The sequence below is a fragment of the Setaria viridis genome, chromosome 3 (genome assembly GCF_005286985.2).
Source record: "Setaria viridis chromosome 3, Setaria_viridis_v4.0, whole genome shotgun sequence".
Taxonomy (NCBI): Eukaryota; Viridiplantae; Streptophyta; class Magnoliopsida; order Poales; family Poaceae; genus Setaria; species Setaria viridis.
This window is the reverse complement of record NC_048265.2, coordinates 46,970,077-46,990,542: the sequence shown is the minus strand read 5'-3', so window position 1 is coordinate 46,990,542 and position 20,466 is coordinate 46,970,077. Positions and strand designations below refer to the sequence as shown.

The 20,466-nt window shown below is 41.4% G+C and overlaps 1 protein-coding gene across 4 annotated transcripts; it reads left to right on the top strand.

Moving 5' to 3' along the window:
* The first annotated feature begins 5,718 nt into the window (after positions 1-5,718).
* Positions 5,719-19,936, top strand: LOC117847968 (kinesin-like protein KIN-12F). Of its 4 annotated transcripts, none has more exons than XM_034729278.2 (39): positions 5,719-5,872; positions 5,971-6,086; positions 6,194-6,851; positions 7,216-7,371; positions 7,450-7,533; positions 7,613-7,732; positions 7,943-8,056; positions 8,144-8,236; positions 8,330-8,490; positions 8,572-8,646; positions 8,752-8,839; positions 8,923-8,981; positions 9,075-9,138; positions 9,229-9,294; positions 9,374-9,535; positions 9,838-9,942; positions 10,042-10,277; positions 10,393-10,462; positions 10,544-10,609; positions 10,692-10,748; positions 10,865-10,944; positions 11,030-11,102; positions 11,238-12,824; positions 12,973-13,287; positions 14,380-16,695; positions 16,795-16,902; positions 17,016-17,176; positions 17,264-17,351; positions 17,451-17,525; positions 17,609-17,842; positions 17,922-18,020; positions 18,097-18,168; positions 18,239-18,300; positions 18,390-18,501; positions 18,597-18,707; positions 18,795-18,965; positions 19,048-19,113; positions 19,211-19,330; positions 19,556-19,936. In XM_034729278.2, the coding sequence occupies exons 3-39, from the start codon at positions 6,195-6,197 to the stop codon at positions 19,685-19,687; spliced, it is 8,415 nt and encodes a 2,804-aa protein (XP_034585169.1). In that variant the 5' UTR covers positions 5,719-5,872; positions 5,971-6,086; position 6,194; the 3' UTR covers positions 19,688-19,936. The 4 variants fall into 4 exon arrangements, 2 of the variants coding, with proteins under 2 accessions (XP_034585169.1, XP_034585168.1); XM_034729277.2 differs by having other exon boundaries at positions 18,094-18,168; XR_004638752.2 differs by lacking the exons at positions 18,239-18,300; positions 18,795-18,965; positions 19,048-19,113; positions 19,211-19,330; positions 19,556-19,936 and having other exon boundaries at positions 18,597-18,706.
* The last annotated feature ends 530 nt before the right edge of the window (positions 19,937-20,466 follow it).

The following is a 20,466-nucleotide window of genomic DNA, read 5'->3' as shown; positions in this document are numbered from 1 at the left end:
GATAAATAGATAGAATGATGCTTTAGGACAGATATAGTCAAGTACTTGTACTTAGAAGACAATGTCTTTTATTGCAGGATGACTAATCAAATGGCAGAATATGATTTTGGTTCTTCATACACTTTTCCTGCATGAATTCATACCTGAGTTCAGTCACTTGCTTTTCCCATATAGTTAGTCACAACTCACACTGTGATACATAGTTGAACAATCCTTTACCTAATTCTCTGTTTTACATCTTCAAATTGATACAGGTTAGCAAAGTTGTGCAGGCTGGCCTCACGGCATGAGCACAAGAGGCATTGAGGCAATCTTTTTCAAGTCCTGCACTGGTGTGATGCTAAGAGCCTAGCACAATGGATATACATGTGATGGATGATGTTTCCCTCAATAATAAGGAGAGGGTATTTAATTCCTTTTCTTCCTGCATATAATATTAGATAGAGAATAGTGGATCATATATATCTTCAGTATATCACATGAATCTCCTTGCATGAGATTTTACTTAGCTCTATGGTAGTTCAAATTTTTGTATAATCGGAAATATTGTGGAAGCTTACTTGAGTTTTTCCTTGTAAATACTATTTTGGACCCTTTTAGCTCTATGGCAGTCAAATGGGCATTCAGCTACTTTTGATGTGGGGTATATTACGAGGGTTCATATGCAGGGTCCAATAGTGGCTTAGATTGATCAAAGGTGTCTCTTCTACCGAAGCACATATATATTTTATAAAATTTCATTTTAGACTAAGTGTATACCTTCGTTGCTACATTATTACTACATTATTATTGTCATGTTGAATGCTATATGTATTGCAATATAAATTTTTTTTTGCCCGTAGCAACGCACGGGCACGATCCTAGTTACAGTACAATTTGTCGTGCTTGGTTGCATGTACCACGCGAACATTCCCACCGAACGTCCCACGGCCACCGCGCGGCAGGCCCCTGCGAGGAGGCCCGCCCACTGCGACTACACTAGCGTCGAAACGTGGGCGACGGAAAGGACAGTGGCAAACGCAGGAGGAAACGAATAATTTGCTCAAGGGAGGCGCGTCAGTTTCAATCAATTTCTTGCGGGTAAACGGCAGGCGATGCAAATCTATAGTTAGGCTCCGACCGAACCCTAGCTATGATCCCACCTAATAATGGATAGCTCTAGCTATCTATAATAGCTATCCATACGATATCGATGGATCATCAATCGGCTAATGCAATGCAACCGACCACACATGCACGTTCCATTCAGCCGGCGCTCGACCGACACGCGTGCACAGCTAGCTAGATCGATCGATCGATCGAGTTGGAGTTGCTTGCCATCTCCCATCGGCATCAATCAAGGCTGCTTTGATCGATCAGCAAAATGGCCAAACGGGTCGGGTATGCAATTCCCGCGGTAAAAAGGGGCGCTGGCGTGGTGGTGGAGGAACAGGCCGCGTGGGCCGGCTTGCGAGCTGGGCTGGGAACAGGCAGGAAAGCAGCGCTGTTAGCTGCAAAATTGAGAGTGGAGGCTGTCAAATCTCAAAACAAAAAGGAACAGAATGCAAGAACTGTTAAAGCACAGAGGAAAGCGCCGCAGTTCCAAAACAACAAAATGAAGATACTATTCTGGAATGTAAAGAGGCCTTGGAGGACTAGGAAGAAGAAGACAACCTGGAGAGATTCGCCAAGCAGTATAGGCCAATCTGTCTTCTCAATGTGGACTATAAATGGTTCACCAAAGTTCTGACCCTAAGATTGACTCCATTTGCAGACAAGCTGATCAATACAAACCAAACTGCTTTTACACCAGGAAGATATATTTTAGATGGGGTTATAATCCTACATGAGGTGCTATACGAAATGAGAGTGAGGAAGTCAAAAGGGATAATCCTGAAGCTCGACTTTGAAAAGGTATATGATAAAGTACAATGCAGTTTCATGATGGAAGTACTCCGGAGGAAAAAACTTTCCACAAAAATAGCTAGACTGGATGCATCAAACAGTAGAGGGGGGGAGAGTGGGGATAAGCATAAATGGCACGCCTGGTAAGTAGTTCAAAACATTTAAAGGTCTAAGACAGGGTGATCTGTTGTCGCCACTGCTTTTCAACATTGTGAGTGATGCCCTGGCGGCAATGTTGGACAATGCAAGGACAGCTGGGGAAATCAAAAGGCTTAGTTCCTCACCTAGTAGAGGGAGGTATAACACATTTGCAATATGCTGACGACATCATCATCTTTATAGAATTGGAGATTCAATCAATCACACACACAAAATTATTGTTACATTGCTTCGAGAATGTGTCAGGACTGCGTATCAATTATCAGAAGAGTGAGGTCCTGGTGCTAGGAGGTTCTGAAAATGAACAAATTAGAGTGGCCGAGATGCTAAACTGCAAAGTGGGATCCCTCCTTATAAAAGTACTTGGGGATCATGGTCCATAGTAGACTCATGTTTTCATCTGACCTTGCTTACGTACATCAAAAGGTGGAGAAAAGGCTGCCAACATGGCAAAGCTCAAGTCTGTCGTCTGGAGGGAAGATGATCTTGATTGAGTCGTGCCTAAGCTCAATTCCTAACTATACTATGGAGGTAATATTTATTGCCAGGAGAGTCACACCACAAAATGGACACAGCTAGAGCTAATTTCTTCTGGCATATGGACCAAATTTAAAGAGGAAATACCACATGGCTACTGGGAAATGACAGCTGTACCTAAGAGAGAGGGTGGGCTAGGATTTAGAAATACAAGAGTGATGAATAAATGTCTATTAGCCAAATGGATATTCAAAATAGAGAGAGGAGATGATAATATATGCTGTAACCTGCTAAGGAAAAAGTACTTGGGAAACAAGGGTTTTTATAGTTGCAGAAAATCTGGGGGATCTCAATTCTGGAGAGGTCCGCAGGAAGTGCAGGAATGCTGTCAGAGAGGCGTCATTCATATAGTTGGAGATGGGAAAAATGTAAGATTTTGGCAAGATGTGTGGACAGGTACATGTCCTCTAAAAATTGTATGAAATCTGTAACCAGCAAAGTTGGACAATGGCAGAAGTTCTTAGAGATGGTGAGATTCAGTTAACTTTTCGTAGAAATTTTGGTGAGCAAGAAACTCAAGAGTGGGAGGGATTGGTGTCAATCATTGAAGGTATTGAACTATCTGGTACTGATACTGTGAAATGGGCATTAGAAAAGTCTGGTCACTGCACAACTGCTTCCCTGTATAGAGAGTTGACATTCTCTGGTGTGGTCAACAAATGGATGATAGAAATTTGGCAAGCCAAGATAGCATTAAAAATCAAAGTCTTTATGTGGCAAGTCTGTCATGACAAAATTTAATCTGCAGAATAGCTAGTCAAACGGAACTGGCCGGGAAATAGTGAGTGTAAAATGTGTGGGAAGCTAGAAAGCACAGATCATATTATATTTGAATGTGCCATTGCGCAGTTTGTGTGGTGCTTCTGTAGAGATGTTTTTGCATGGAAAAATACACCAAGAACAGTTAAAGATTTTCAAGAGAGGGTGTTTGAAGTCAAACCGGTCAAACCCTTTGCACACCCTCCTGGCGTGACTCACCCCCGGTTTTGAGGTTTAACCAGCCAAACCCTCTTGGACACCCCACAAGGCGTGACTCACCAATGTCGATGTGTGTCCGGCCTCCGCCAAGCCTTTGACGCCGCCAAGTTGCTGAAAGTTTAGATAGAAATACACAAATTTAAAGTTCAGACCCAAACAACATGATACTATCTAGGAGGGCTTTAAACATCTTTGGGAGGTGAAGATAAAGGTTTAGCTGACCCAGCCTCATCTTGTGGATTATTTGTGCCTCCTGCGATGGTACTACTCAGTGAACCTGAAACCTCCGGGACTGGCGGTGGAGCATAACGACCACCAAAAGAAGTTGGTTCCTAACCAGCCGCAACATCATCTTCATGACATATTTTCAAATAATGAAGCATTGCTCTCTCTCACGTGCTTATTTTCTTCAGCTTATCATGAGGGCCAACTATGGTTTCCCTTTGCCGCGACGATCGCACTCCCTTGGGCAGCAGTAGCCATGTTATTTGGACAACACTTTGATTTTTAAATTTGACAATAATAAATTAGTATTACAAACATCCAAATTTAATTATCTTCATGTACCACAATTTATTTATTAGCTCATATTTTTTCCACAATTTATTTAGCTGAAACATAACATATAAATGGAAAATTTCTCCATTGCAGCTTATTCTAAAAATAACTAATTACATACCTATATTTAATCTTATTACCTATATGTACCACAATTTATCTCGCTCATATTTGCAAATACTAAAATATAAACAAATTATATTTTTTCCAATAATTTATTTAGCTTATATTTGTAAGAGATTAAATTATAAAATTAATCTCTCTATTAATCCTCTAACATCATATTGATCAATTTCTTTGACTAATACAAAATATAGCATCCAAAAAATTGTAGCTCAAACATATATGACACATGCATATAAAAGAAATTTTTCTCTATTGTAACTTATTCTAAAAATTACAAATTACTCTAGCTCTAAAGTATAAAACTTAGTATACTAACCATGTATCAAGGGAGGATTAAGTTTCTAACCTTTAGAACACTTAAATGAGTGAAATTCTCACGAAATGGTCTTCAATCCGGCGTAGCTCCCCTATGGTGCCATGGATAGGATGAAGTCTGAGCTGTGGTGAATGGCTCGGGTAGGAGGAAGAAGACGGTGGATTTATAGGAGGGAAGTTGGTACCGGTTGTAGCCTCCAACCGGTACTAAAGGCCCTCAGGCACATTAGTACCGGTTGAGAGCTCCAACCGATACTAATGGGTCACCTTTAGTACCGGGTGAATCCTCCACCCGGTACTAAAAGGGGTCACGGGAGGCTCCTGAGAAACTATTCGTTAGACCTAGTACTAATGTTAGTACTAGTCAGAAATCAACCGGTATTAAGCTTCGTGGCCCATGTGCCGGGATCCAAACATCCCCTCCGTTCGCCATCAAATTCAAAACCCAGCTTACGGTACCAACTGCTAAGTAAGAAAATCCATGTGCATGTATTATGCTACTTCAGATCTGTGCAATTCAAACTGGGCTGAACAATTTGCATACATTAAACTATGCGTGCCTGTAGTTATACATATAATATAACCGAAGAGCTGAAACTAGTTAAGAGATCAATTGCTGGCCAGTTTCAGCGTTTTCCGAGGGTGATCTGAAATTTTTGAATCTATAAACTCTGAGCAATGAACTGAACCAATGCTACCATGCACCCGCTCATAGAAATTCCGTCTCACAAAAAAGGGAAATGGTACGTCCCCATAGTAGAAAAAACCAGAGAAGAAAAGTCCAGGCCCCTGAAATACACACACACACACACACACACACACACACACACACACACACACACATACATGGAGGACAGGGCCACAGGGGCATATAAGTTAACAAAGATGGTAAACGCTGTCATTTTTTAGGTAATTTGTAACCCCCGGGGCTGCCTGTCACGGACCCTCCAAATTCGAACCCGCTTCGCGGGGGGCACCCCGTGATCCCATCCCAGCCGTCCGCCCGCTTCCCGGGGTGAGATCCCAGCCGTCGGTTTTGAATGCCTCCATCTCGATTCAAATCCCGCTGGGCCTTCCACAGCCGCCCCCGCACGGGCCCACCTCTCTCCCAACGGGCATAACATTTCGCCGTTCCCCCATTCCAACCAGTCAGTCTCTTCTTCACACAGCCACAGCAGGGGAGGGGAGGGGAGGGAGGGAGGGTTCTAGAACCTTCTAGAGGGGGGGTGTTCCACTACTAGCCAGAGGGTAGCTCGCGGCGCGCTGCGTCTCCGGCCTCGGCGGCGGCGCCGTGGTTCCGCCCTTCCTCCACCAGGTGGTTCGAATTGAGAGCGTTGCGATCTGAAATGTCCTCTCTCTGCGCCCGGATTTGAAATTTCCCTGCTCCTCTGACGCGGATCTCCCCTCCTCCAGGTTTCAGCTTCCGGAAAGCGCACGCGGCGGCGGCGGCGGGGCACCATTCGCCGCCTCGCCATCCTCCTGCTCACGGCCGCCACCACCTCCGCCTCCACTTGCTCCGCGCCTCTCAGGTGCCGCCGCCGCCTCATCGCCGAGTTTTTTTTTTTGTTTGGGAGGGGGATTGTTGCTACTTCTGGTGCGCCAAGTTGTTTTGAAGCTTCTGTGCTGCGCCGCGCAGGATGGTGCGGGATATCGCAACGCCCCGCCGAACTCCGGCCAGGGCTGCTTCCGCCTCGGAAGCCGGGAACGACGAGAACGCGCCGGGCGACGCCGCCTCGCGGGGCGCGGCGGCGGTCGTCGTCGGTGGCGCCGCTTCGGCCCCCGACGCGGCCTCCCGGCCCCCGCTGCTCGCCATCCAGCCGCCCGCGTCAGGTCTGAAGCGGAAGCCCGAGTCGCCGGCGCCGACGCCCTCCAAGCTCCCGTTCAGGACCCCGGAGAAGGCCGCCGCGCGGAGCCGATTCGGGTGGGTCCCTCCCCGCGGTGAGGAGCCGCCGCCGCGGGCGGGCGCGGGGGCGACCCCTTACAGCGCGATGACCACACCCCGTGCGCATCGCGGCAAGGCGGCGGCGGCCGTGCCAGCAGCCTCGGAGGGCGGGTCCACGCAAAGCACGCCGACCAAGAGCGTCACCAAGCCGGCCTACAGCATTGGGATGAGCGGGTCGAGGCCGCCCATGAGCGGCGGCGGGCCCAGGGGGGCTGGGTTTGGGATGGGGTTCTCGACGGCGGGGAGGGGAGCGCCGCTGTCACTTGGGCCGGCGACGGTGGTGAATTCCGCAGAGGTGCCTCATTTCGAGCTCCGGGAAGACCCCTCGTTCTGGATGGACAACAATGTGCAGGTGAACTACACCTACTGCAAATCTTTTGCTGATATCTTTCTTGGGACATTCATGAATTATCATGAAATTGATGCGTATGCGTGTGTAGATGTATATTACTGCCAGATTACACAATTGTTGGAAGATAGAGAGTGACCTTTTTACTAACTCATCCAATGGGCAATAACTAGCATTTGTACTGATCTAGTTATGTCTGTAGAGTAGCATAAATGTTCCTCAGTTTACTGATAGTGTGGGTACCCTACAGATAAATTTGTTGTGTTTTTCTTTCTTTTGCTTCTGTGAGAGCTTTCAGTTTCAAACACATGCACATGTTGGTGGGTTAACTTCATCAAACACTCTTCATTTGTGGTTCATTTTCCAGGTTGTTATCCGTGTCCGCCCTCTAAATAATAATGAGAAGAACCTGCATAGTTACAATCGATGCTTGAAACAAGAAAGTGCACAGAGCATCACATGGATTGGGCAGCCCGAAACTCGTTTTACTTTTGACCATGTTGCTTGTGAAACAGTGGACCAGGTTAGCTTGAATCCAATTTGACTTGTGATCCAGGTATTGTTGTTGGACTGTGGTTAACTGCTGAGTTTGCATTTGCAGGAAGTGCTCTTCCGAATTGCTGGTTTACCTATGGTTGAAAACTGCATGGCTGGATACAACAGCTGTGTTTTTGCCTATGGACAGGTCTTTATCAAATTCATTTGTCATTTATTTGCTGCCAATGGGATGCTTTCCAGCTCTTGAATTTTTCAACTGTTTTCAGACTGGAAGTGGGAAAACATATACAATGCTTGGTGAAATAAGTGATCTGGAAGTGAGGCCTAGTCCAGACCGAGGAATGACACCACGCATTTTTGAGTTCTTATTTGCTAGAATTAGAGCGGTAATTTTCATCTCTTTGGCAATTCTTAGCATAAATAATGCATTATTTATTACTGATTAGATGATCACGTATCTCATTTACCAGTTTTGAACAAACTGTTGCTTTTGCAAATGAAGAAATGCTTGGGAACTACCCTGCAGTTTTTCATCAAAAAGAAAGTATGACATGCACTATAATCCCCATTTTGTTGTATGAAATCCACTTTTGCAGGAAGAAGAGAGCAGGAGGGATGAAAAGCTCAAGTACAGTTGCAAGTGTTCTTTCCTGGAGATATATAATGAACAAATTACAGATCTTCTAGATCCTTCTTCCACAAATCTCCAAGTAAGATTTCACGCTGTTGCTTCAAATTGATATGATCTTTCAATGTGACATCATTATATGTACTAAGTAAGAAAAAAAAATGTGCAGCTCCGAGAAGATATCAGAAAGGAAGTGTATGTCGAAAATTTGACTGAATTCGAAGTTGGCTGTGTCAGTGACATAATAAAACTCCTAATGCAGGTAAGTACATCTGAGTTATGATCTTATGTCTTGTGAATAACCTCATGTAACTCACTGTATTTAAATTATTGCGCTGCCCAAAACCTGCTTCAGGGTTCTGCAAACAGGAAAGTGGCTGCTACAAACATGAATCGTGAGAGTAGCCGCTCCCACAGTGTTTTCACCTGTATCATTGAGAGTAGGTGGGAGAAAGATTCGGCATCTAACTTACGGTTTGCAAGACTAAATCTTGTCGATCTTGCTGGATCCGAAAGGTAGGAAGACAATTTGGTCAATTGTCTCACAGTATACTGTGCTCAGCTCAGTCCTAATTCTTGAGAATCCACTTGAAACAGGCAGAGGACATCTGGTGCGGAAGGTGAGCGGCTGAAGGAAGCTGCTAATATTAACAAATCGTTATCAACACTTGGGTTCGTGCTTACGACTCAACTTTTTTAGATGTTTAATTTTCCATGAAAGGAATTTCTCTGCTCTATTGTTCAGCCATGAGTATTGATGGGAATTGTGCTGTGCAGTCTTGTGATAATGAATTTAGTTGATCTTGCGCATGGGAAACAAAGGCATGTTCCTTATAGGGACTCAAGATTGACATTTCTTCTCCAGGTAATAACCTAGACACATTTCTTCAATACATCTGAGTTCCCTTGATGCCTGGAATTCATTTTATTTTATTTTTTGACATGCAGGATTCACTTGGAGGAAATTCAAAAACTATGATAATTGCAAATGTCAGCCCATCAGTATGGTAATGAATTCTTCAACTATATCCGGTCTAACTTGGCAAATGTATGCGAACTTGTTAAGTATTGTTATATGTCCTTTTTGTGTGCTCATACAGTTCTGCTAACGAAACACTTAGCACCCTAAAGTTTGCTCAGCGTGCAAGGCTCATTCAGAACAATGTTAGTATATGCCTTTTCAATCTGTTTATCTTCTTTCCAAAAAGTCTTATGTTACTAACAACTTTCAATTCTTTCTCTTCAAATTTTAAGGCGGTTGTGAATGAAGATGCTTCAGGAGATGTGCTAGCTTTGCAACATCAGATACGTCTCCTAAAGGTGATGTATGCAGAATTTCAGATCTACTTTTTGTTCCATATAACATTCATCCTAAACTAAAGGAATGAACTTCTACCAGGAAGAGCTTGCTGTCCTCAAGCGTCAACATGTCACCAGATCTTTATCATTCTCTGCTGATATTTTTGGAGGTGATGTTAATGATGATAGTGTGGATGACAAGAATGATGATGATACCAATAACAGAAGCTCTTTCAAACATTTACAAATTCCAAATAAGCAGGTAAGCTGTCTTCATTAGATTTTTGTCTATTGTATTGTATCTCATGACTTCTAGTTTTACATGCTGTATGCCCATCAGAGTTAAACATATATTTTGAGATCAAATGTGATTTTTAAATTATTCAGCATGAACATGCAGATGCCTCCCTAGTTAAATGGCTTCGTCATCTTTTTTTTTCCTTTGTATGTGTACTGCAGCAAAGACTCTTTCCACATTTCAAGTTATTGCAGCAAAGAGTCTTTCTGCGTTTCAATTCATCGGATAAACTAAAAATTATTTGCTGATACATAAATTCGTTGCAGTTGAGATCACTGGAAGAAGCACTAGCGGGAGCATTACGGAGAGAATCAACTGCAGAAAATACTATAAGGGAACTTGAAATTGAAATTGAGCAGTTGAATGAATTGGTAAATTTCTTGCGACAACAAAAATAATTCTCTAACACCCACCCATAAAATTTTGTAAGTGGACATAATTATGTTTGTTTTTTTTGGATTTGTGCATAGGTTCGCCAAAGAGAGGATGATACAAGGTCCGCTAAGATGATGCTTAAGTTTCGAGATGAGAAGATTCATAGGATGGATGCTCTTGTGAACAAAAAAATGCCAGCAGAATCATATCTCCTTGAAGAAAACAAAACCTTGTCACAAGAAATTGACCTTCTTAGGGCAAGATTTGATAAAAATCCTGAAGTAACTCGCTTTGCACTAGAAAATATTCGTCTCTCAAGCCAACTGAAGAGGTATGTCTAGTCTTGATCAGCATGAGCATACGTTGCACTTTAAGGGGATGATCCTAGTGTTCACTCAAAGATAAAAATGTTATACTGGAGTAAAATAACTTTGGTGTATTTACAGGTCCCAACAATTCTTTGACGAAGGGGAGAGGGAGCTCTTATTGAATGAAATTTCTGAACTTCGAAATCAGGTCTATATTGAACTTTATTTTGTAATTCTAATTAGGTATGGTGTACTGTTTCTTTTAAACAACTTTTCCTTGTGCTGACAGGTATCACAGATACTTGAAGTGAGGATAGAAACTGAGCAACAAAATATCTTTCCTGCCAAATCCAAGGTTGAGTTCCTCTTTAAATTCTCTAAGCACATTTATTTTCCCTATAAGTTTGCTCAAAGTTTAGTTTTTCAAACAATTTCAGGACAGTCAACAGCATTGCATTGATCTAGAAGGTGATTCTGAAAGTTTACGTATGGAGGTATGTTTTTGTCCTCTAGATTTATCTGTTTCATATTAGTTGTATTGACTAAAATAAACAGTTAATACCATATGATGTACTAACAGATTTTGTTCTCTCCCTCTTTTCGCGTCCAGTTAAAAAGGACCAGCCAAGAATTAGAAGCATGTAGAGGTGACCTGCAAGTTTGCTTAGAATCAAACAGAAAACTAACAAGGTAGTTGCATATTTGCATGATAAGCACTACCATGAGTTTTTCTTGATTGAATTTCTGTTATTTAAGCAAGTAAATCATGTCACAGGGAAATAGCTGATCTTGAGAAAGAATTAAGTGCTCTAAAAATCTCAAAGGAGGAACAACCTATAGTATACGAGGTATGCACAACACTACCTGAGCTTATCTGTATTCTTATGTTCTTCTATGTCTGAAGTCTGAACTTATCTGTACTGCCTGTAGTGATGGTGAAATGAGAATAATGTAAACTTTGTGCCTTTTGATTTTGTGGACAGAATATTCCATCTTCATTGCACCGATATGATTCTGATGCCCCTGCAAAGATGGAAGACTGTTCTGATGAGAGTTTCAAGAGGATGGAGGAGCTATTAAACCTGCAGCTGGAATTGGATGTACTAAAAACAATTCTTGTAGAAGAGAGAACATCCCGTGCAGAAGTTGAGGAAAAATCAGCTTGTTTAGGTGATGAGCTGCAATCAGCAAATACACGTATCATCCAAGCGTGTAAGCGGAATGAAGCCTTGGAAAGGAAACTGAATGACTCAGGATCTGTTATTGAAGCTCTTGAATCACAGCAAATTATATTGATAAATGAACTGGATCAGCTGAAGAACAATAATCAGCAAAGCATAGAGCTTTTGGAGAAGAGGGATATGGAGATCTTGAGGTTAAATAATGAGCTTGACATCCTCCGTAGACAGGAACACCTAACCAAAGAGGAACCCACAGCACAATTTCTGAAGTGTTATGATAATGAAGATTCACCTTTGCAGACAAAGCTGAAAAGAATGCAAGCTTCACTTGAGAAGGCACGAAACTTGAATACAAGGTACCAAAGGGATCAGGCATCTCACAGTTCCTCTGAGCAAGAAATGGATGAAGTCCGTAGGCAGGTGGAGGTTGAGACAGCTGAGGTAATTGTGTGCTTACAAGAAGAACTGATATCAGTCCAGCAGCAGCTAGATGCAAGCAACAAAAAAGATCTGTTAGCAAAGCAAAGCATAGATGCACTTCAGCTAGAAATAAAACAGTTGAATGATAAGTTAATTGAGGTATTGAAAAAGAATGAAAGCCTTTCTTCTGTGATTGAAGACAAAGAAAAGGAAATTGAATTGTTGACCAATGACTGGAACAGATTAGCTGCTGACATGGGAAGCTATCTTGTGGATGGAAATTCAGCTCTAGACGAAGCTGCTGATCAGGTTGCCTTTATCTCCAAATCCTTTTCTCAAAGAAAATGGGTTGAGGAACAAGTCCAGAAGATGTGTTTTGGTATATCTGAAAGAGATGAGCTACTTGAAGAGCTTCAGAACAGATTGAAAGAGGCAGATATTATAAAATGTGATTTAGACTTGAAGTTAATGTCCTTAAGAGGAGCAATGCAGGCTATAAATGAAGTGCATCAACAAGAAAAATGTGATCAAGAAAAAGAAATGTATCTTTTAAGATCACAACTATCTGAACAAGGACATGTGAACAGTCAGCAACTAGAAAGAATTCACAGGATAGAGCTTTTATTGGATGAGTCCATCGAAACATTTGTGCAGAAGGAGGTTCTTGAGCAAAACTATGTTTCTTTACATAGGGAAATGGAAGAAGAGATTCATCAGTTGGAATCACAATTAGACCAGTCAAAGAGCTATTTAGCTCATTTATTGAGTCAGACTCAAGACAAGGACCAGGCTATTGAGAAGCTGAAAAATGAAGAGTTCACTATTTTGTCAAGACTGATGTCAGAAACTGTGAAGGCAAATGGTATCATACGTGAGCTCGGAGTTGGATTCAATACAATGCAGTCAAGCCTTTCTATTAGCCCTGAAGAGACCGCTTGTCAAAATTCAGACTTGAAGTTGGAGGATCGGGTAAGCTAATGCTCTTGTTATTTGGTACAAGGTGAACCATACAATCCACTGTTATATGTCAGTAAGTTCCTCACAATGATCAATTTATGCCAATTAAGAGTGGCAGTCAGGATATGAGTATATGACCATATTTAACTTCATGGTGTAGGTTGACCTTAGGGAACTTGAAGCCTTCCAACCTGTGGAGCAGCAAAATGTTGAGGTACTTTGCCAACTCAGTAAGGAAATGGAGTTTACAGTTCTAGGAATGAAGATGATGCAGTCTCAAATGGCTAAATATCTGCAAGCAAAAGAAAATTTGAAAGAGAGTCAAAGAACAATTGAAGATCTAAGGAATGAGGTCCTTAAATTGAATGCAGAGATAATTGAAAAGGAAAGATGCTACGAAGCTAGATTGAAAGAGCTGGAGGTAAAGATACAAGGAAATGATGCATCACTTATTTCATGGAATAAGGAAAAAGAGGTAACACTTGAAAGGACATTATGATCTCCATTAAAGTTTTTTCCCTTTTTTGAAAACCTTTTGTGGCTTTGCGAGCAAAAAATTATCTTCCTTTTTAGTTAGATAGTATTTTTAGCTTATTCACAGTAACCTTTCTTCTTCCTTGCAAAAAAGGTAGACCTCCAGTAAAAGAATTCTATTGTGCTGTATACTTTATGTTTGACAAGTAGGAATTTGGTCATGTGCACGAAGCAACAGTTAAAAGGAGAATAACTATCCCCTGCACAAAATAGGAGAGCGATCATTGATGCTTTGTGGTTTGTAGTAAAATAACTCCTTTGGTCCACCTGGTTTTGCCCCATGGGTTTAAAATGGTCACACACACCCTTTATTAACAAAATTAGCAAAGAAATCAATGGTGCGCACACCATAGTGTTCGGCGCTCTTTGGTGACCTGAATTGCAAGCTTTCAATTGATATCCAATGTTGAATGTGGGATACATATGCACTACTATGTGTTGGGCAGTTGGCACTACCAGACAAGGTGGATACTCCCTCCGTTTCAAATTGTAGGTCGTTTTGGCTTTTCTAGGTTCATAGATGTTTGTATGCATCTAGACATGCACTATATTTAGGTGTATACAAACATCTATGCACCTAGAAAAGCCAAAAAGACCTACAATTTGGGATGGAGGGAGTAATTAATATGTTAATTTGTTATGGATGACAACTATAAGAGTCTACAATGGAAAACTATTTTGCCTTTGTTTTCCTCGAACATGGAAGAGAACAGTGTGTCATTGCGTTACGAAGAATAAATAGAGTTACATCAGCTTTTGTGAGGTACATTCATGCTTTTTGAAAAGATAACAACCAGCCGTTGCACTATCCTAGCCTCTAGCTGCTGCTAAAGCCCTTAAGTCCTTAGCTCCATCGACTAAGCAAGGCACCATGGGTGCACTTCTTCTGAGCGAGTCCTTATATTTCCTTGAGTTATTAGTTGATCTGGATTCCTCACTGCGGTTGTGATCGTATCTAGTTATCTGCATATTCTTTATGCAAGAATGCAAGTCTAGATATTGAAAGATTAACATCATAAACATGTTCTTTCAGGCACTCGAGCTTGAGATTTCGGAGGCAAAACTTCTTGTGGCCCAGAAATCTTTTGAGTCTGCAACACTTATTGCCAAGTTTGAAGAAGCGCAGGCAACTATAAGTGATGCAGATTCTACTGTGAAGGCGCTGGTTGAAGCGAATGAAAAGGCAAAACACCAAGCAGAAAGTTATCAGGAAAAGGAAGCTTTGTTTATTGCTGAAAAGGATGGCATGTTAAGTGAAATTAGTACTTTGAAGACGCTGCTGGATACGAAGGAACAAAGTTACAAGCTTATGGAAAGTAAATTCCAATCAGGCCTGCTTGAAGCAAATGAGCTAGCTCTTGAGCTGGAAGATGGCATTAGACTTTTACAGAATTTATTGTTAGAGAAGCTTGAGTTTGTCTCTTCTGATGTAGCATGGATGAAGCAAAAGCTTCAGCAGTTTGCAGAGTTGGCCAGAACATGGCTGGAGGAGAATTGGTTCGAGATAATTGGAAAAGATTGTGCTATTTCCGTATTGCATCTTTGTCACATGGGGATTCTTTTGGAGAGAATCACTGGGCTGAATGCAGAAAATGGTTTCCTTCAACGTGGGCTCTGTGAATCTAATTCTTTGATATCTAAATTGCGAGAGCATAATGACAAAGCCAAGAATGAACTGGAAATGTGTAGTGTTCTCAAAGGAAAGCTATTACTTGACATCAACAACAGTTTTAGTCGAATTACAAAAAAGGAACAAGAAGCAACCAAATTGAACACAAGGTTAGATTCATTTGAGAAGAAGATTCTGCATTTGCAAGCACAAGAAGAAGCAATGGTGTCACGGTCAAATTCCATGTATAGTGAGCTCTCCATTTTGATCGAAGAGATTGATGCTACGAACAGGAGTGCCTTGGCTGCTGAATTGAAAGAAAAGGAAGATCTGCGCCACCAACTAGATGAAGCTTTGCTTCTCAATGGAATGTTGAAGGACAAAATGCTTATAGAGTTGAATCTGATTCAAATGAATAGTTCCATGCCTTTTGTTGACCTTAAAGGCTGCAGTGAATTTGAATTGTGCCATTGGCTTGCAGATTATCGAAGTGATTTGGTGATGGCAAATATGATCGCAAAAGACATTGAGTCTACTGTTTTGGCTTCGGAACTGAAACAAAACAAACGACATCTGCAAGAACAAAGAGTTATGTTTACTGACATCCTTGAAGGACTGATGGCAGAAGCAACTTTGTGGAAAGTGGACCACGATTTGGAGAATATTGCAATCTGCATTTTACATGAGGAGAACAAAGGCAGTAGGGCTGATTTGGAGAACCTGAAGCAAATTAGTGATGAAGCTATGGAAAATCTGCACGCCATGAACGAAGAAAACACAAAACTTAATTATTTAATTTCCTCCTTGGAATATAGCATCACATCCTTTCAAACAAATTTAGATGCAAAAAGCAAAGCTTTGGAGGAGTTGGAACTTTCCCATGGAACCATGTGTAGGGAGCTGGAACTGAAAAATGAAGCCATTCATCTCAGCACTACTAGAGAAAATTATTTCAGTTCTGAGAATGAAATGTTGAAGCAGGAAATTTTGAATATATTGTGCAAGGAACAGTGCATGGTCGAATCAGTGGCTAACATTGAGGCTGATCAGTTATTTGTTACCTTTGAAAGCCGCTTGCAACTGTTTACTGATCATGTACACAATTACATTAATGAGCAAATAAACATGGTGAGCAAGTTATCCAATGAGTTAGACATCATTCAGGTATCAGCTGAGGCGTTAAGCACCCATAATTCTATTCTCCAGTCTGAATTAATCAGGAAAGATGAATTAGCAAAGGGTTTATCATTTGATCTTAGCCTATTACAAGAGTCTTCATCTGTAGCAAAAAATCAAGCTGCTGAGCTTATGGAGTTGAGAAAAGCAATAAAATCTTTGGAACAAGCTCTTGCATCTAAATCGCTTGAACTTGATGATGGTGCTTCTGAGAGGCAACAATTAGAAGCTAGAATCTTGATGAGTAATGAAAAGGTTGCAACCCTAGAAGAGGAACTGGCAAAAAAGTTTGATGAGCTAAATGTCATTTCTATGGAGAACACAGAACTCAAATCACAGCTCCAGCATATTGAAGAGATTGGTTATGCTATGGAGGAGTTAATTGAGTTGAGACGTTTAATTGATGAGAGGAATATCTGTCTTCAGAGTTTGCAAAATGACTTCTCCAAACTCTCAGATGAAAAGCAATTCAGTGACACTCAGTTGCTTATCTTGAAAGAGAAGCTGGAGATGGCTCAGGCACTTGCCGAAGAAAGTGAAGCAATTGCTACAGAATCTCGGCAGGTGCTCATATCATATTTTACTATTAAAATATTGTTCTTCCTTACATACATATTGTATTCTTCTTTCTGCGAAATCATTTCGATTTCATGAAAGCTGCAGATAGCAGAGGAACATAAGGCATATGCTGAAGGGAAGGATGAAGAAGTCAAGCTCTTGGAGACGTCTATTGAAGAACTTGAGAATACTGTATGTGCTTTGGAAAGCAAAGTAAGTTGTGCTACTTTTTTATTTAAATGTGTAGTAATCACTTACTGTACTCTGATCATTTTTTTTGAAAGTGTGTTTTTTTCTCAACAATGATTTTGCTTATTTCTCCTAAGGTGGACATAGTCAAGGAAGAAGCAGAGAGGCAAAGAATGCAGCGGGAAGAACTAGAAGTGGAGCTGCAGAAAGTTAGGCAACAAATGCTTACTGTGCCAGCCTCTGGAAAATCTAAGAGCTGTATGGAAGATGGAATTGTTGATTTAGCTGACTCGTCTAGGTTCGTATAGCTATCAGTTCTGTTACATGCTACATATACTTACAACTATAACAGAAACAGTTACCACTAAACTTGATGCCCCTGCAGGTACCCAGCAGACATCCATAATGATCTCCTCTGTGCTCAGGAAAGTATTAGAGCACTTGAGAAGGACGTTTCTGAAAAGGAATCAGAGGTAGGTTTGCTAATGGCTTATCAGCTCACTTGCACAGTTTAATTAGTCCAGTCCCCCGGTTGTATAAGGTTCCACCATGATTTTGTTTTCTCTTTGTAGATTGCTCAGTGCAAGGCACATATCTCGGAGTTAAACATTCATGCTGAGGCAGCAGCACGAGAATACAAGCAGAAGGTAAGCATTTTGTCTGTGTTTATTTTGAAGAACTGAACTTACTAACAGCTTTAATGAAATCTAATGAATTGTGATCTGGTTAGTTGATGGAGCTGGAGGCCATGGCACAACAGGTTAAGACCGACAATTCCTCAGCACATGCCTGCTCCATGAGACAAGAGAAGATTAGCTCAAAACCTCGCGGTTCAGGTTCTCCATTTAAATGTATCGGCATTGGCTTTGTACAGCAAATGAATTCTGAGAAAGATGAAGAACTAAGTGCTGCAAAGCAGCGTATCGTGGAACTTGAGGGTATAGCTGCTAGCCGACAAAGGGAGGTGAGGTTACTCTTCACTTTCCACTTTTGTTTCTACTTTTAATTATTTTATCAACCTATCTGTGCTCCTTTGTTTGAAGATATTCATGCTGAACGCGAGATTAGCTACAACAGAGAGCATGACGCATGATGTGATTCGTGATATGCTTGGGGTTAAAATGAACATGACAACTTGGGCGGTAAGAATATAAATTCACATACTTTGTTCATTTGTAAAATATTTCCAATTATGCATCTAAACCACCTATCTAGCAGGCTCTAGTTGACAACCAGAAAAAGATGGAGCCAACAGAATCGGCTATTTCTCAAGCACAGGAAATTAAAGAGGTAAATTCAGCATAATAGTTTTTCTCCAACTTATCTTCTTCTTGGCATTTACTTGAACATAAATGTTCAGCAATCCAATGAGCTGATGAAGTTGAAGAAGCAGCTTGATGAATTCATTGAAGAGAGACAGAGGTGGATATTTCACCATCTGTTGTGACCTATTAGAATCCCAATAATAGGTTATAGTGAGTGACTTACATGTCATTGATTTTGTGGTACAGTTGGCTTGACGAAATAAATCAGAAACAATCAGAACTTGGAGCTGCCCGCATTAATATAGAGAAATTACGACAACGAGAACACTTTATGATCGCAGAAATAGAGTTGCTAAAGGTACAGAAAATCACTTTTCAATTGCAAAAGAAAGACCATGCTTATTTTCCCTTATAATATATTTTAGTAATTATTATTGGTTGGTATATTTGTAGGCTGAGAATTCAAACTACAAAACCATCATTCTCAATCTTGAAGACGAAGTGAAGAAGCTTACCAGACAACAGAATCTTCAGCTTCGAATCAATCATCATGTCAAAACAAAGGTATTGGTCACTGTTGGTACTTAGGCTTTTGCGAGCATTGGTGTTTTCCTGTATGATCATCTTATCTATTTTTCTACCACTCATCAGGAAGAGAATATCCTGCTGAAAAGGCAGAATGAAGAGCTATGTGCAAAACTGCAACAGCTAGGGGCCATCCTTACCCGTACAAAAGAAGAGCTTGCCCGCTACAGGGTTTCAAATGGGAAAGATCCATACGAGCAGATTGAAGAGGAAGAGCTCTTGAGGAAGAAATTAGATGTGCGTCTACTTTCTATTTATTTATCAAAGAGTTGTGCCAGGTGTGAAGACTGCGACACTGATACTGTCTGATTGTGAACAGGAAAGCGAACAAGATAGAAGCAAACTGGCAGAAAATCTGTCAAATTTATGCACTAGCATTCTAAAGGTATGCATGAATATTATTACTAAGAAGTAATCTTATCTTGTGCTTGATGTGAGGTTGCCAGATTACATGACCAAACATTAACCCTGCTGTTTTACAGGTAGCTGGAGTTGTAAACCCTGAACCTGACACGAGTCTTCTGAAAGCATTGGAATGCCTAAATCAGCTTCAGTGCCGTGTTCCATCTTTGGAAAGTGAAGTTGAGGATCTAAAGTTGAAGGTACGATGTCTGAATTTAGCTGACTGAACCATCAATATACTGGGAGTTCAGGAGTGATATTACTGTTACTTTGGTACCCGAAAATAACACAGCAAATATTTATTTTATGTTCTCACATTGAAACAGCCTCAGTGGTTAAGTTTTTCGATAAAACAGGCGAAAGGGAACAGCACATATGTTTACTGTATTCATGTGACTGATTGCTGAAAATTGCAACTTATGCAGTGCAAACTGTTGCGAGAAAAAGCCCGTCTGTCTCAGCTCCAGAGCGACTCATCGTCTTTGAGCTCAGGGGCAAAGTCTGGTTCAACATCACCAGGTCTTAGCAGATCTCCAAGCATTTCGTCCTTCCGGTGATACGGTGGGGACATTGCAGGCGGAACAAAGTGTACATAACATATTCTCTGTAACTAGTTAGTCGTCAGCTAACAGCAAACCTGCAGGCCTCACGCATCATCCCCTACCCCTAGTACAGTCAAACTGGTAGTAGGGATGATTAGGATTCATTTTGGTACAGCAATCTCCTTTTGCTGATATTGTACCTGCTGACTCATCTGTTGTGTATATTCAATGAAATTCAATGCAATCATATTTTTTTTTGCCTTATCTCTTCTTTTCTAAATGTACAAAGGAAATTATCGAACGCACTCATCAGTTATCAGTAACTAATCTTCTATGATTTCTGCTTCCAAAATCATTTTAACTGTGCCAGGTTCTATGCAGATTTGCAGCTGTCCAATCCAAAATCCAGATTCAGGATTGGGAATGCCTAAATTTGGAGGTTGCTGTGATATCATGTCCGTATGGTTTTTTTTTCGAAAACATATGTCCGTATGGTTTTGGACTGAAAAATGCGTCAAACGGCCTGACGCCGGCCTGGCGAGCTGCGGGTAGAGAGGGCGGCGGGGCTGGGGCCTGGTGAGGTCAGCGAGGCCGGCGCTGTCCATCTTGGTGAGCTTGGCGCCGGCGTGGAGATGACTCCCTGCCGACCGCCCGGCGAGCGCAACAACCTTGGGGCCAGCAGCGGCAGGGGACCTCGAGCTCCCTGGTCGCCAGTCAACTATGGTATTCTTCGAAAACGGTCGCAAAAAGGGCAAAGTCGTTTTCATTTTCGATTCCATATTTTTTTTTACCGA